This window comes from Diabrotica virgifera, chromosome 9 (genome assembly GCF_917563875.1).
Source record: "Diabrotica virgifera virgifera chromosome 9, PGI_DIABVI_V3a".
NCBI classification, from domain to species: domain Eukaryota; kingdom Metazoa; phylum Arthropoda; class Insecta; order Coleoptera; family Chrysomelidae; genus Diabrotica; species Diabrotica virgifera.
In genome coordinates this window covers 40,114,022-40,132,457 of record NC_065451.1, presented here as the reverse complement: position 1 = coordinate 40,132,457, position 18,436 = coordinate 40,114,022, and the positions used below count along the sequence as shown (strand labels likewise).

The following is an 18,436-nucleotide window of genomic DNA, read 5'->3' as shown; positions in this document are numbered from 1 at the left end:
TACCGCAACCTAAATTATCAAATTCTACAGATTAAAAAAAAGAAGATCAGCAAATTAAATGGTTACAAATCAAAATAATTAAAGTAACTCATCTGAAATCCAGTTATTGAGATCCAAACCCCAAAATAAAAACCACGTGGAAAAAAACCCTAAAACAAAACAAGCATTAATCCCACTATTAAAATTCACAAGTACCCCTTAAACCACCCGAGGTGGGATGTAATATAGCATAACTTACCCAAAATCGATGGGGTCTTCCAGCGTTCAGAGAATCACGTGTCTTCAGTAAAACTTCGATAAAGAAACCCGTTTTCTGGCCTCAAACCAAACATTCATTCGTATCTAGAACAATTTACTCGTTGTCACACATAATCGATCACCCAATATGCAAATATCACTTACCAAATCGAAGAAATGACACCACAGCCGTATTTTATCCCAAAAATTGGACTAAACTAGTAATATATCCTTAAAATCAATTTTGCTAACTCCAATAATTACTAGTTTATGCGAAAGTCTGATTTATAGATCCCAAATTAATGGATGGATCAGATAAATCCTTATTTTCAAAAAAATCAGACGTTTAAAAAAATTCGGCGGTGACGTTCAAATCAACAATTCCGATTTTACAAGCTGCTAAGTGACCAACTAAGTCACATTCTTCTTTTAAAAATAGAACTTTGATTTGACAGATTTAAAAGTCTGTCAAAACATAAAACGAACAAAAATACGATAACCAGAAGCGGTACCATATTGGATCCGAAAAGGAAGAATTGTCAACGCTATTTATTCAACTAGACTCAAACAGACGTCAGCTATAGAGTAAATGACCAATTTCAATGACAATATAAAAAAAAACAAAAAATACCTACAAATCGAATTTATGAATTTACGCTATTTATATTTAATCACATGGATGAAATTGTGTTTTTATTACAACGAATGTTCTAGCTTATAAATACTTTAATCATGTACCTGAGATGATTTAAAGTTAATCAGTAATTTTGACTGTAATAAATCCCCCCTCTACTTCAAGAAATTTACGTAGTAAATTTCTGAAAAAAAACAAATCAGCGCAGCGTCACAGTGCACATCTGATCACAACTACAATCATTCAGCCACGATACCCAGACATACTTCAAGGTTGACCATTCACTCGATTACAGTCATCCTTCTTTTCCGTCAAAGGAAAAGAAAAAAAAACAATAACAAAAAAAAAATAATAAACATAACACCACCCGGTCTGTTACACGGGATGATGATGGAAGACATAACGAATGCGAATATACTACTCCTCAGTTGGTCCCGGTTTAAGATCTTTCGCATGCCACACACCTTTGCTATTGCCCTTGTCGTCACATAACTCATAAGTCCACGGTGATATCCGTTTCTTCACACAAAAGGGGCCTATAAATTTAGGGGCTAGTTTATGCGAAAAATATTTTGCCGCGTCAGGCTGGGCATAATTCCTTCTCCAGACAAGTTGGTTTGGAAGGTACTCGACATGACGACAACGCAAGTTATATCTATCGCAACTCTTATTCCCAGCAACTTCCAGACGGTTCCTAACATCCAAAAACATTTTTCTAAATGACTCATTTCTGGATAGATCGCCGGTCTGAGTTCCATCTTTGTCATTTATCCCAGTGAGAGCAGCGTAATCTTCTCCAGACAATATCATATTCCGACCAAAATTGACAAAGTAGGGTGTTAGTTTAGTAGTCTCATGAGTGGATGTTCTAAGAGCACAAGCAATTTTATGTAAGTTTTCATCCCAAGTTCGGTGATTATCTGACACATACATAGCCAACATAGTTTTAAATGTTCGATTTACCCTCTCTGTTGGGTTAGCCCTGGGGTGATAAGCAGCACTGTATTTCACATAACACTTATAAGTCTGCATTAATTTTCCAAACTGGGTGGATCTAAATTGAGGACCATTGTCACATATTACAATCCTAGGCACTCCAAATATCAAGAAAACTTCATTTTCCACCTTTTTCACCACCGTATCACCTGTAGCTTTCCGCAAGGGAAACAATAGGGTAAACTTACTCAAGTAATCAGTAACATTTAAAATATATGTATGGCCTTGCTTTGACCTTGGTAGTGGACCTACCAAGTCCATCGAGATCATTTCCCAAGGGCGGTCAACCTTAGGATGAGATACCATTTTGTCAGTTGGCTTCTGCTGAGACGGCTTGTAAGCAGCGCAGGTTTTACATCTTCGTACAACATTTGCTATGTCATTCCTCATTTTAGGCCAGTAATACTTTTCAGCCACTCTAGAATAAGTCTTGAACACACCAGTATGCCCTGATGTAGGAGGTTCATGAGCTGCTAAGATTATGTTAAGCCGATCTTTCTTGGGTACTACCAGCCTCCAATTTTCATCAATGGATGACAACCCAGGATACTCATTGGCCACATGTTTCCATAGTTTACCTCCTTCGACTCTCCAACTGCCAAACTTACTATGACATCCTTGAACCCTCATCAGCATTTTCTGATACCACTTGTCACAATTTGTTTCATCAACTACTTCGGTCTCTATGAAATCGACGATTGGAACAGTTCTGGACAACATATCTGGTACGATATTTTCTTTGCCCTTCCTATGGATTACCTTGAAGTCGTACTGCTGTAGCCTTACAGCCCATCGTGCTAATCGTCCAGTCAGATCTTTCAAATTTTGCAGCCAAAGCAAACTATAATGATCGGTTATGACCGTGAACGGTACACCTTCTAAGTAAGGGCGCAATTTTTCAATAGCCCACAATACAGCTAGACATTCACGCTCTGTAGTAGTGTAATTACGCTCTTGGCGAGTTAAGGAACGGCTAATATAAGACCACTCTATCACCATCTTCATGCGGTTGCACTAGTACTGCTCCAATCCCATAACCTGACGCATCTGTCTGAACCGTAAATGGCTTGGTATAATCTGGACATGTTAAAACTGGTGCGGCTATCAAACACTCCTTGATCTTTCTAAAAGATCTGCTACACTCTTCGGTCCATAGAAACTTTGCTTTCTTCTTTATCAACGCTGTTATTGGGGCAATAATGGTTGAAAAATCTGGTACAAATCTTCGGTACCACGAAAATGTTCCAACTATACGACGCACTTCGGTAGCGTTATTTGGAGTTGGTATCTCCAACATTGCCCTGACCTTTTCTGGATCTACATGTAACCCATTCCGATCTATAACGTACCCAAGGTATTTCATCTGCGGTCTACAAAACTGACACTTATCAAGGCTGACCGTGATGTTAGCTTCCCTTAATCGCCGAAACACCTCCTCCAATATGGCCAGATGTTGTTCGAAACTTTGACTTACTATAACCACATCATCAAGATATACAAAGACATGTGGTTCCAGATCATGACCCAACACATTGTCAATAAGTCTCTGCCAGGTAGCAGGGGCATTATGCAAACCAAATGGCATCCTTTTGAATTGAAAAAGCCCACGGTTCGGTACTGTAAATGCCGTAAATTGCTTGGATGTTTCAGCCATTGGCACCTGCCAGTAAGCCGATTTCACATCAAGACTTGACAAATAGTTGGCATTTCGAAGCTTATCCAAAGTATCAGAAACTTGTGGCAATGGGTAACTGTCTCTAACTGTCACTGAGTTTAATTTGCGGTAGTCAACACAAAACCTATAAGAGCCATCTTTCTTCTTGACCAAAAGTATTGGCGAAGACCAAGGGCTGTTAGAAGCTTCAACTATCCCTAACTTCAACATCTCATTAAGCTCCTTATCAATTTGCTCCTGGACAACAGGGTTGACTCTGTAATAGCGTTGTTTAATGGGTTGACTATTCGTGACAATCGTATGCTCTGCCACATTTGTACAACCAAGTTCGTTTCCCATAAGTACCATATTCCTATCAATAACTGACTGTAATCTGCTCTTTTCGAAAGAACTAAGTCGCGTCTGTCCACTCATCTGGTCGATAGAGTTGACTAACACCGGTTCACTAGAAAAACACCACTCCTTCCTACGCAAGTCCGGAACTATACCCATAATACGCCAGAAGTCAGCTCCCAAAATTAACAGGTGCGGTAAGTCTGGAATCACCATAGCCTCATCAATCTAAATCTACCCCTCAACTTAACAGGCAATTCCACCATGCCGACACTGCGACAACTAACACCATTTGCCACTGTGCAGCTATTTAGGCGATTGTTATCCATGGGCAGACCTAACTCTCTAATCATAGTTAATCCTTTACTCCCCAACACCGTCCTACTTGCTCCAGAATCCAGCAATCCTAAAACAGATTTTCCAAGTATATCAACAGTCAGGTATGGTCTCTCGTCACCAACAGCATTTTCTAAAACAAAATCTAATAGTACTTGTATTTTGTCGATCGAGGTTTCATCATTTCCACTGCTTTTTCCTCGATCAGTCAAAGGCAGTGGAACTAGTTTTCCGAAGCTCGTTTTGAACAATCAGGACATGTCTTAACGGTGTAGCCCTCCTTTTTGCACTTAAAACAACGCGTGGTCTTTGGTGCCGTGCAACCAATAGCTCGGTGTCCTGGTTTATTACATCTGTAGCAAACGATATCTTTCGGAGGTCTTGCGTTTTTCACTTCACCACGAACTACACTTGATGTAGTCGACTGATCCTGACAACTATCTACACTAACGCTGCTAGACGAGTCGATCGCTACATAAGCTAAATCTGGTTCTAAAACATTGCCAATTCGTCTGCTAGGTGGAACATAGCTTTCAACTGCTTCCTTCCTGGCTTCTAATTTTTTTCCATATTCACGAAGCTTTGCAATAGAATCAACTTCTAATAACGCCAACTGTGTCTGGTAATATGGTGCAATATTTTTCATTGATATCTTCAATTTGGTCGGTTCATCAATAGGGCAAGTCAATCTCCTAAAATATCCAGCCATCACTGCTAGATAAACTCCAATCGATTCATCAGGTCCTTGAGTGCGTCTACGAATTTCATCAAACAATTTTTCGTTGTAATCATGAGACAAATATTCTTCTTTTAAGAGCTCCACAAATTCATCCCAATTAGTGACCTGGTTTCTATATGCCAAATAGAATTGATATGCCCTGCCATCAAACAAATCTATGCCAGATTCCAGAAGAGTCTCTTTCGTGACATGTGTCGTCATTCTAAGTTCTTCTACTCTTTCGAGAAACGCGCTTATCGATGTGCCCTTCCGGTCACCAGAAAACTTCAAGTTCCATTTTGAGGGAGGTATGCACTGAATTTGAGAAGATGTAATTGGAACCCTTGAAGCTATCGGGCTTGATATATGTGCTGGTACACCCTCTATATGTAGATTTTCAGTTTGGTCAGCCAGCAAACTTAGATGGACTGGTACACTCATAGTTCTCTCCAATTCTTCGGCTCTTGACTGCAGACGACCCAATAAGTCAAATACTCTTGACAGTAATGCTGGTCTCTCTTCGGTACCTTCCGGTATATGCTCCAGTCTATTCAACACACAATGTAATTTAGATGTGAACTTGTTATAATCATTACTAGCTGTAGTGCCAGTAAAGGCAGAAATCATCGGATCGAGCTCATTGAGTTTTAAGTTCACAGCAGACACATCCTCCTCAGTATTAAAAGGATACGGAGGGTAGCTAATGCTGTCTCCACTCTTCTCCAACCTAAGTGCCGCAGTCAGTGCATGGCGCATTTCTTCCACCGTTCCAGTGGCACATCCTCTAATATTCAACTCATAGGTGGGTTCATCTTGGCTCAATCGATACACGTTAATTTTACGAGGCATCTTTCACATTCACTCCACTTTCACAATAACACAAACTTCACTTCACCAAATATCTCCAAACGAATATTCTTCCAAGTCTTCAAAAATTGTCCAATATTCCACAAGTGTCAAAGAAGAAGAAGATCTTCAAGATCGCCACCACGTTGGGCGCCAAAAATGCCACCACCTCACAACGCAACACACAATTCGTTGGAGGTGAGAGCACAGGTGTTGCGGGCTAGCTTTTATACAGTGGAGATGGGGTGGATTCCCAATTTTACTATTTTGTTGTTAAAAGGGCGCCAGACAAATTCATGCCACAAACACCAATCCAGTGTACCTAAATTCCCGAATTTGCCAAAAGAATCGGAATAATACTACACCTTTGACACTTTAATTGAACACATAATATATTGAACACTTTTTTAAAAATTACACTAAACTAACTACTAAAACTAACCAAACTGAACCAAACAACGACCCCTGATCACTGGGTAAATTACCTAAATATGGGTAGCAACAAAAAAATATATAAACGTATATAAAAAAATGCAATTTATAAATCTCGAGACGCAATCGTAGAGCTCTGCGAATGGTAAGGTCGAGTACGCGTAGCGGAAAATAAACAATTGACTATCCGATCAAGAGCCGTGTACATAAGAAATTATAAAAGGAAATATTAATAAATTAAAAAAAAACCAACCTAATGTAGATACCCGAATTCAACAAATAAAATATACAAATAAATTACCGCAACCTAAATTATCAAATTCTACAGATTAAAAAAAAGAAGATCAGCAAATTAAATGATTACAAATCAAAATAATTAAAGTAACTCATCTGAAATCCAGTTATTGAGATCCAAACCCAAAAATAAAAACCACGTGGAAAAAAACCCTAAAACAAAACAAGCATTAATCCCACTATTAAAATTCACAAGTACCCCTTAAACCACCCGAGGTGGGATGTAATATAGCATAACTTACCCAAAATCGATGGGGTCTTCCAGCGTTCAGAGAATCACGTGTCTTCAGTAAAACTTCGATAAAGAAACCCGTTTTCTGGCCTCAAACCAAACATTCATTCGTATCTAGAACAATTTACTCGTTGTCACACATAATCGATCACCCAATATGCAAATATCACTTACCAAATCGAAGAAATGACACCACAGCCGTATTTTATCCCAAAAATTGGACTAAACTAGTAATATATCCTTAAAATCAATTTTGCTAACTCCAATAATTACTAGTTTATGCGAAAGTCTGATTTATAGATCCCAAATTAATGGATGGATCAGATAAATCCTTATTTTCAAAAAAATCAGACGTTTAAAAAAATTCGGCGGTGACGTTCAAATCAACAATTCCGATTTTACAAGCTGCTAAGTGACCAACTAAGTCACATTCTTCTTTTAAAAATAGAACTTTGATTTGGCAGATTTAAAAGTCTGTCAAAACATAAAACGAACAAAAATACATTTTTTCGTGTATTGATTGTAAATATATAAATAATAGGTTATTGTAGAGAAAAACGAAACATGAAAAGCTTTTTATTGATTTCACAGTGGACAATGGTCTAATTAACTTCATTCATCAAATTTAACTTATTTAGACATTATCTTTCATTTTTTATTAAAGTTTCTTTAAATATTGCGTTTGATCAATTAGTTCAATCAGAGACCATGGTCCCATTAATAGGATATTACACGTAAAGCATGATATTTCTGTAAACACCGTTAAGAGTAGGGACATGTAATATATTATAATACATATTAAAATTCTTTATACACGACTGATACATAATATATGTATTATACTTGTGGTGTTTGCAATATAATGCCATATAATAATCCCTTAGGGATTAATAATGCGGGATTAATAGCTATTAATCCCTCTGGCACAACAATCACAAAATTCACCACGGAAACAAAATAATCAACCTCAAAAAGTGTCACTGTCAAACGAATAGTATATTTGACAGTTTGTGTTGAGATGGACGAAATGTACAATACAACGTATAGGAAAGAACAAATTTGCAGATATTGGTAGGCAGGTTGCCAAATATTTAAACTTGCCAAATCCTCAAAGTTATACCGGCCATTGTTATCGCAGATCATCTGCCACTCTGTATATTGATGGAGGAGGCGATTTAACTGGATTAAAGCGTCATGGGGGCTGGAAGTCAACACAGGTAGCTGAAGGATACATTGATCAGTCTATGAGAAACAAGGCAACTACAGCAGATACTATCGCTAAAGAGATAAACAGTAATGTACCATCTTCTTGTTCTACAGCAATCGAGATCCCAAATATTTGTATTAAAAATTCTACTAAAGTTAATGATGATTCTCAACCAATTCAGTTTATTAATTGTACTATTACTAATTTTAATGTTTTTAACAAATAAAGTTGTTCATTAAAAATCTTAAATTAATTAATTTGTCGTAGATAAAGTAGAGTATACTACTCGCAATAATGGCTTTCATTCCCTCGGAATGTTACTCCCTCGCCGCTAACGCGGCTCGGTTCGTAAATATTCCTCGGGAATAATAGCCATCATTATTGACTCGTGGTATAATCTACTATTAATATAGTAAATAAAGATTTTTTTAAGATTTACTATTTTTTATGAAGTCCAGTATAAATTTCTTATTTTTATGTGTACATTTTTTGTGTCTTTTTTACAGGTATGTTATTTTTATATTTCTGTATTTCCTTTATAAATTTAGTGGTAAAAATTTAAACGGCGCCCAACTTCTAGTCTTATGTATTCCGTATCGTTTGTCTTGTCTTAGCCTCATCTCAATCTCCCAGCTACCCTATTTAAGATCTGAATTCGAGCCCCCCCATTTTTACGCTCCCGACTCCTGAGCAACGACGTCCTTGGGTTATCCTGGTGTTCGGTCCAGCACGTCATCACATGAAGTGATTTCTTTGTCCGTTACAATCATAGTAAGTATGTATTGGAATAGACTAGTATTAAACATACGGATAACATATTTCACTACTTCAAAGGTGTGAACAACTCTGCAGAATTGTCTGGGATTTCTCATAAATTTCCTCACGAACAGATGTTATTAGGAATAACAATTTTTATTAAGATATGTGACAACAATTATTTTTTTCTAGGCTCATACTTTAATATATCCATAAAAGCTGGTTCTTTTAATGAACAAATTGCGGTCGACAATTCGACGGTTTAACATAACAACGGCTGGTGTCCAGTCTCTGGTTCCTTTTTGAAGTAAAATTGGTTGATCAACTTCAAGGGTTGGGAGCCTTTTCGTTCCTTTGTTATAATATACCCTTTGTCTAGATTGTCTTTTTTCGAGTGCCTTCTTTACACCAACAGTTGGAAAGTTAGGTTTAAGGACATCAGTTTTGACTGGTATTATTGATCTGAGCCTCCGACCCATTAGTAATTGGCATGGAGCAGGTAAATCAGACTTGGGAGTTATGTTGTACTGTAGGATGGCTAGAAATGGGTCTTCGCCTTCCTGATAAGCCTTAGTTAACAAAGCTTTTATTGTTTGTATGGCTCGTTCGACCATACCATTTGAGCGGGGATATTTGGGACTGGAAGTGTTTAGAAGAATGTCATATTTCTGTGCAAATTGTTGAAACTCGTACGAATTGAATGGAGGACCGTTGTCGGAAAAAATCTCTTGAAGAATTCCATTGATTGAAAAAATATTTTTGAGGGTTGACAAAACAGTTGATCCCGTTTTATTTGCGAACTTGTTGACAATAGTGAATTTGCTGTAGTAATCTACAAGGACAATGAAATCCTCCTGGCCTAAAGATTTGAAATCCATGCCTACTTTTTGCCAAGGTAATATTGGAATTTCATGAGGGGTCAGGAAGGCGAAGACCCATTTCTAGCCATCCTACAGTACAACAGAACTCCCAAGTCTGATTTACCTGCTCCATGCCAATTACTAATGGGTCGGAGGCTCAGATCAATAATACCAGTCAAAACTGATGTCCTTAAACCTAACTTTCCAACTGTTGGTGTAAAGAAGGCACTCGAAAAAAGACAATCTAGACAAAGGGTATATTATAACAAAGGAACGAAAAGGCTCCCAACCCTTGAAGTTGATCAACCAATTTTACTTCAAAAAGGAACCAGAGACTGGACACCAGCCGTTGTTAAACACCAAACAAGCCATGGAGATTATATAGTGCAGGCAGGTGATGGCCAATATCGAAGAAACCGATCGTTTCTAAAGCCACTAAACATCAGAAATCACCTTGAAGACCAAAACAATAACACCCCTCAAATCCATGTGGAAAATTCCCCTATTCGCACTATTCATTCGCCAAGCCAACCCACTCCTCAAGTGAGGGACCAAACTGCACTAACATCAAACCCAAACGACCACAAAGGAGAAGAAAATGCAAGATGCACAAGACGTGGACGTACTATAAAGCAGCCAGAAAGATTAAACTTATAATCATATTGTTTCTAATAGTATTCATACTAAATTTAATTTTTTATTTTTAGAAGGGGCGTGTCATATATCAAGGTCATCAAAGACGTCTGGCAACGCAGCTGACAGCCAGGTCCCCAGTTTGACTTATGTCACAACTCATGTCATGTATAATTTAAAATGTATAAAACTAATTAAATAAAAAGTAATAATCAAAGTACAGTGTATGAGTAAATTAGATTTTCCGTATACCTAATATTCAGAACATAACACCATCCATCTCCGAGGCACAACTAGCTACGCCGGAACAATTCATGCACCAGTTTCTCCAGGCGTTGACGCCATTCTCGATCCTCAAGACGACCGAACCACCCAAGCCCAGAGTCTGGACCTCTAACCCGCCCACATTCGAAGGAAGAGAGACGGAGATACCAAACCAATTTATACGCAAGGCAGAAGATTTCCTCCTGAAATACGAAGTCGACGAAGAAGACTGGGTGGACTTCCTGTTGACCAATTCACTGCACGGAGATGGGCAGAGAGTCAAAGTACAGTGGAGATAGACTACCAGATGTTCAGGACTCGTTTTCTGGAAAATACGACGATCCTATCAGCCCTCACCGTGAAACTGTACAGCCAGCTACAGCAGGAAAAAGAAAAGCCGCCCTGTTCAAACGACTGCTACCTGACATCCCAGAGTTGGTGTCGCGAAAAAAGGTCGCCAACAATTGGTCGAGCGAAAAAATGTCGCGCACATTTGAGCGCGTATCAAAAGGTCGCCGGCGAAAAAACAGCGCCGACGAAATAAGGTCGCGTGCAATTGATCGCGCGAAAAAAGATCGCGTCATGTTTTACATTATTAAAACCATTCAATTGGTTTTCAAAAAGGTTCTAAAGAAATTCTATTTGCATACTTTAACTTTATGCATTATGAGCCGATTAGTCTTGGAATTCCATCTAATTACTTTTTAATGTATTTTGGATGTATAAGAAGATGGGAAAAATAACGTATATCTAAATACTTTTTAATGTATTTTGGATGTGTAGGAAGATGGGAAATATAGGAGAATGGGAAATTATTTCATATGGTATTTTCAGGTTATTCAAGTGAATATACTTGAAAATTGAACAATTTTTAACATGAAGAAAGTATTTTTTTTGTTCTACGTGAATAATTTTAATATATGGATCTAAATTCAGAAAGGTACTTTCCTTCACACTTTTTACAGGCTTAGGACTGTCAGCAAAAAACTGGCGTGTTTAAAAGTGTTTGCTCTTCCTAATCGGATATCGTTAAAAATGTACAGTAATAATAGTTCTATTTACAGTATATATTACATACAAACGAATACCAGGTACCAGTTTACCTATTTTTGGTATTTTCAGAGACCGGTAATTAGCATAATTGGTTCTTAGTAGAAAGTCGTTATGCAGATTAGTGAAGAATAAGTAGTTTAGATAAGGGCACCTTATTGTGTAGGTATTTATTAGGAATTCCATGAAGTCATTACGATAAGACATTATTGGAAATGCTAAAATAAATATTGTACAAAAGTTCTTTGTCTAATTGTGCGTTATTCACTAATGTGGTAATTATTATTCCATATTCGTGAAACGTACTTGTACGATGTATAAGAAGATGGGAAAAATATCGTATATCTCATTATTCATTAGCTTGTCGATTTGTCAAGATGGTCTTAACTTACGTAAAGAGTCAAAAAGGTGCCAATATGTTGGTGTATAATGGATATATTCATAGAAAGGAAAAAACGATTGATCAAAAGACAATTTGGAAGTGCGCTCAGTACAATAAGCATAAATGTACCGGGAGAGTTCACACAGTGGGAGATGAAGTAGTGAAAAGTACAAGTCACAACCACGTTGCCGATGCGTCAATATTAGAAGCAAAAAAGGCTTGTAACAGAATGAAAGAACTGGCTCATCAAGTTGAACTAACAACACAAGGAATCATAGCTACCGTTTCACAAGAAGTGTCTGTGGGTGCAACTGGGCAGCTACCTTCTATTTCATCCCTAAAGCGAACTATTCAGAACACACGCCAAAGAGTGGAAGCTATTCCGGCAAATCCAAGAAGCTTAACAGAGCTTATTATTCCGGAAGAATACACCAGAAACAATAACGGCGAACCGTTTCTTTTATTTGACAGTGGTCCAAACGAACAGAGAATTTTAATATTTTCCACTGAAAGAAATTTAACTTTGATGGCGAGCTGTGAACACTGGTATGCCGATGGAACATTCACATGTACTCCTCTATTGTTTGGTCAGCTGTATACAATACATGGCGTACAGTATAGCAACGTTATTCCAACTGTTTTTGCTCTACTTCCTAATAAAACTCAGGCAACATACACTCGACTCTTCCATGAATTAAAAACGTTACGACCAGGTTTACGTCCTACAACAATAATGGTGGATTATGAAAAAGCAGCAATTAATGCTTTACAACAAGAGTTTCCTGAAGTCAGAATCCGTGGATGTTTCTTTCATTTCACACAATGTTTGTGGAGAAACATGCAAGGTACAGGACTGCAACTGGCAGCCCTAGCCTTCGTACCTGAAGTAGATGTTGTTGCAACATTCGGAGAGCTACTGGACAGCGAGTTTTACACTCAAAATGAAAATTTACTAACACCTTTAATAAACTACTTTGAGGATGTATGGATAGGCAGATTGGATCGACGACAACAAAGAAGACCGCCAATGTTTCCAAGGAATCTTTGGAATTGCTTCGAATTTATAGAGGAAGATCTACCGCGTACTAATAATGCTGTCGAAGGTTGGCACAACAGCTTCTCCTCGATATTAAATGCAGCACACCCAAATCTATGGAAGTTTATTACGGGGCTAAAGAAAGAAGAGAGTTTAAATCGATTAAAAGTGGAGCAATACATAGCTGGAAACCAACAACCTCAAAAAAAAATTTATAAAGATACAGCGCGGCGAATAAAAACGATTTGTTTGCAATACGGGAACCGGCCAAATCTAGAATATTTAAGAGGAATTGCCCAAAATTTTCAACTGCAAGTATAAAAAACTAAAAAACAATTAAAAAAAAATTTAAAAAAAAACAAAAAAAAAAATAAAAATTAAAAAAACACAAAAAAATAAAAATAAAAAAAAAATAAATAAAAATTAGAAAAAAATAAAAAAATTAAAATTAAAAAAACTTTTAAACACGCCAGTTACTAACTGCCAGTCCTAAGCCTGGATAAAGTGTGAAGGAAAGTTAAAGTATGCAAATCTGTTATTAATATAAATGTATTCTTTAACTATGATATCTTCAATAAGTACTCACCAGTGACAATGTATTAATGAAATTGTGCCTGTTATATAATTTTTAACCACAATATCATTATTTTATTTGGGAAATTTTATTTTAATAAAGATGGTAGCCCTTAACCTACCCTATCTATATGTAGTATATACCCTGTAAAATATATTAAGCTTATATTAAAACTTACTCTTAAATAACCAAGGGTAAATTTTGCGACACTGCCAAGTCGTGAAATAATACCTCTAGGTACTTTCCCTACAACATTTACAGTTAAAATTACCTTAATTCGACCATTAAATTGGTCGAACATTTTACATGATCAATTTCAAATAGGATTATTTACTTCCAATTATTTTCCTATTATTTAAAGTGGAAAATAAAACTAAAGTCATTTAGAAGTCAATATTGGGTTGACGAAATATTTTTTACCAATAGGTTAAAATGACTAATAAGAAAATATTTAACTGTTTGGGTCATTATTTAACAGCAATCCTTTAGTTCTATTGCATCATCTAAATCTGACCTAAGCCTGGATTAAGTGTGAAGGAAAGTTAAAGTATGCAAATGAAAACATATTTTCTGACGCGATCTTTTTTCGCGCGATCAATTGCACGCGACCTTATTTCGTCGGCGCTGTTTTTTCGCCGGCGACCTTTTGATACGCGCTCAAATGTGCGCGACATTTTTTCGCTCGACCAATTGTTGGCGACCTTTTTTCGTAGATCCCCCAGAGTTATCGCCGAGCAACTACATCCTCAAGTCCAAATCTGCCTACGACTAGGAATGCCCAGACAGAAGACAGTCTGTGAATTATTGCAAGAGAAATGGAAGGCGATATTCAGCATCTAAACAGGATAGACAGGCCTAGACAAGACAACCGACCACCCTGACGCTCCGAGGCGATAAACGAATGGCGGAACAGGAACCCCCATAGACAACAGCGTCAGCAATAGGATGAACAGCCGGAAAACTCCAACAGGGGCACCAACTAAACCCCATTACAAATCCAAAAAGTCTTAATTTCCTCATAGACATCTCATACCCATCCCCTCCTCCCCCTAATGCCAACTTCATCTTATGACAGGTTTGGTTTTAAACCCATAGGGATCCGGGCAGCCTGCTGGGATCAATGTCGCCAGAATTTTCACAATTAAAAGAAGATTTTGTTTTGATTATTTTGAAACGTTTTGTAAAAAAGTGTGTTAGCATGGACAGTACACATGGATTAAATGCGTACGGGTTCGAATTCAGGACTTTGCTTGTATTCGATGACTTTAATCAAGGTTTTTCATGCACATTTGTTTTCAAATCATACCGAATGCGAAATGCTAGAAATAATGCTGAAAAATGTTAGGGATTCTCTTGGCGGCAAAAAAATAAAACAATCATGTCAGATATGGCCGAAGAATTTTTCAGTGCGTGGCAGGTCGTTATGGAACCGCCCAATTTGCGTTTATTCTGTACCTGGCACGTGGATAGAGCGTGGAGAGAAAATTTGTGCAAAATTAACGGCAATAAAGAAAAACAAGCTGAAGTTTATAGAATGATTCGTACATTGATGGACGAAAAAGACAAAAAGGCATTTGAACTAATGTTCGAAGAAGCTATAAAGATTTTAACACTTTGGCCGCCACGCCAAACTAGTGGAGGGTTCCGTTGGGCCACGACTTTTTTTTTCTTTAAACTATCTCTAAATTACTTAATTAACATAGTAAACAACATTTTTGACAAAAAATATTAGTGCGCATGTGTGTTTGGTGTGTGTGCCAAAAATATACACGCGGCCTAGAGAATGGAAAATGTCTCTGTGCGCCACGTGTATACTTTTGTATACACATTTAGGAAGGGACTTCCCACGTAGGAAGGGACTTCCCACGTGTAACCTTGACGAAAACGTTGATGACCAGTAATTCTGGAACACGAGAGAGATCGTCAGTTGTAAAGAAACATTCGCAACGTGCTTTTACATTAATTATTGTGCATAATGTCTTACGAGAAAGAACAACGGAGATTGCAGAGTTTATGGGATGACAATATGAGCGATGATACCGAGGATCCATATTACAACGACTCAGATAATGACCCTGTGTACCAACAAGAGAGTTCGAGTACTGGCAGTAGTGTACTGACTTTCAACGAACCCAGAAAAAAAAGACGTAGGATTGAGAAGCTGGAACTTGAAGGTTAGTAATTTTTTTCTTTTGTATATATATTGTATAAAATTTGACATTTTATTTACCGATTGTTTCAAATCATCACTCGGGGAATTTTATTATTTACCAAAGTTAGAACATCAAAACGAAACTCAAGATTGTTTCTCAATAGGTAATAAAAATTTAGTATCAAATATTAAAAAACTCATAATAATAGTTATTATGAGTTTTTTATTATTATTGCGGTATGAATGAATCGTCAAAGATATCTGCAATTTTTTTCCGACTAACAATAACACAAGGAATATGAACTACCTAGCGTAAAACTTTCCTAACCATGTTTTTTTTGTTTCAGAATCTGAGGATTCTGAAATAAATGAGTCGTCAAATGAGGAAGAGCAAGATGTTGTGTCGGATTGGGGCGTAGTTGTTGGAGATCCCAAAGACTTTGATTTTGATGGGGACATTGGTCTGGTGAAAGAAGTACAAGATATGAAAGGTGAAGATATATTTGCTTACTATAAATTATTTCTTGATGACGAGCTAATAAATACCTTAGTAACCGAAACCAATTTATACGCGGAACAAGCCATAATAAAAGCCATTACGGAAGAGACTCTCATGCCGTCCTCTAGACTAAGTAAATGGACCAACGTGACGTGCGAAGAAATGTATTGTTTCTTGGGTTTTCTGCTATGGATGGGTTTAGACAAAAAACCGAAAATCACAGATTATTGGAAACGTTCTGAAATTTATTGGTCTGAAGCGGCAAACCGAATGTCTCGAAACCGCTTTGAAAATATTCTAAGAATGTGGCATTTCGCTAACAATGAACACTGCGAAGAAGGAGACCGACTGGGCAAAATTCGATTCCTGGTTGACTCCCTAAATAAGAAGTTCAAGCAAGTTATCTTTCCTGACGAAAATGTCTGTATAGACGAAACAATGGTACCCTTCCGAGGGCGCTTAATTTTTCGACAATATGTCAAAGGAAAAAGGCATAAATTTGGAATTAAGCTTTTCAAACTATGTCTCCCTGGAGGGTATACTTACCATTGTAAAATATATTGCGGAACAGAAAAATCAAATGACATGCTGGTAGCCACGAAGATTGTTTTTGAACTTATGGGTAAGTGTCTTGATAAAGGCATGACTCTGTATACCGATAACTGGTATACCAGCACCGAGTTAGCCCAAAAATTACTTGAAAGAAAAACCCATCTTGTCGGGACACTCAGAAAAAATAGGAAAGGGATTCCAAAAGAAATTTTGTCAACAAAATTGAAAAAAGGCGAAATTATAGGCAGAGAGAAAGATGGCATAGTTTTATTCAAATGGAAAGATAAACGGGACGTGTTGATGCTCACAACAAAACATGATGAAACGCTAGTTGAAGTTCCGGGCAGAATAAATAAATTTAAACCCAAGGCAGTTGTTGATTATAACAAAGCAAAAACGTTTATTGATTTATCTGACCAGATGTCGTCATATTCAACTTCTGTAAGACGAAGTCTTAAATGGTACCGTAAAGTTGCAGTAGAATTAATTACTGGAACTTGTGTCGTAAATGCTTGTTATTTATTCAATAAAAACAATAACAAAGTAGATAAAAAACAAATAACAGAATTACGAGAAAGTTTATGTTTGAAAATGCTTGCTTTCGGAAAAAAAGAAAATCCTTTAGATTTTCAACTGCAAGATCAACTAAAACACAGATTGATCCCAACCGAAAAAAAAGGACGTTGTGCTATATGCTACAAAAAATATAAGGATGCCAATGGGCGAGTATACGCAACAAAAAATTCAAGACAAGTTAAAACCAAATGTGAAACTTGTGAGGAACATTTTATGTGTCTGGAATGCTTTTTTGACAATCATATTTCTAATAGAAAATAATGTTTTTTTATTTTTTTCTTTCTTTTATTATGTAAAATTTTTTGTTAACTTTTTTTAATTGTTCGTAAAACTTTTGTAATAAATAGCTTATTTTTAGTTATTATTTGCCATTTGAATAATCAAGGTTGCCGCGTTACTTCTTCTTCTTCTTCTTCTATACTATATGTGATAAATAGTATAAAACGGTAACAGGTAAACAAATCGTAATAAAAAAAGTAAACTTTTTAATTTCCTGCTGCTAAGTATATTTTTAGGTAGCCTGCAGCCACGTCAGTTAACTACCCATTAGAAATACATATATATTGAGCTCTTTGAATATACACATGGCTCCAACCAAAACTTTGCATGTGTATCTAAAAGTATACACGCAGCGATTTTGACCCTCGCGTGTGTATACTTTTGGATACACACGGCGGCCAAAGTGTTAAAAAGCGATCCAGACACTAATGAGCTTGGACAATATTTTTCTAAAGAATACGAGCGAACCGTATCTCATTGGGCATATTGTTACCGCCAACATGCTGCGTTAAACACAAATACAGTCGGAAAAATGAAAGAATACCCATGAACGAACATATAAAACACGCTGTATTTTCCTGTCACCGTGTCACAAAGAAAATTGTCCAGTGCAAGTACATGTAACAATAATTATTACATGTACTTGCGCTGGCCAATTTTTTGTGTGACACGGTAACAGGAAAATACAGCGTGTTTTATATGTTCGTTCATGGGTATTCTTTCATTTTTCCGACTGTACACACTTAGAACGAATGCATGGTATTAAAAATCATATTTATCTAAAACTAGCCTTTGATATATAGCGCTACTTGATACCGAATTGCTCTAGGTTTTGACATTTGCCATTCATGACATGACGTCGTCAAAATTTTAAGTTTTAAAA

General features: G+C 37.0%; 1 protein-coding gene across 1 annotated transcript; it reads left to right on the top strand.

The window, feature by feature from the left end:
- The first annotated feature begins 15,106 nt into the window (after positions 1 to 15,106).
- On the top strand, positions 15,107 to 18,114 carry LOC126892495 (piggyBac transposable element-derived protein 4-like). The gene is made up of 2 exons (XM_050662037.1): positions 15,107 to 15,669; positions 15,995 to 18,114. Exons 1-2 carry the CDS (start codon positions 15,471 to 15,473, stop codon positions 17,533 to 17,535), a joined length of 1,740 nt encoding a protein of 579 aa, XP_050517994.1. The 5' UTR covers positions 15,107 to 15,470; the 3' UTR covers positions 17,536 to 18,114.
- The last annotated feature ends 322 nt before the right edge of the window (positions 18,115 to 18,436 follow it).

Coding starts and splice junctions, on each gene's coding strand:
- LOC126892495 (XM_050662037.1), top strand. CDS start 15,471: ATGTCTTACGAGAAAGAACAACGGAGATTGCAGAGTTTATGGGATGAC. Junction 15,670..15,994: donor TGAGAAGCTGGAACTTGAAG/GTTAGTAATTTT, acceptor TTTTTGTTTCAG/AATCTGAGGATTCTGAAATA.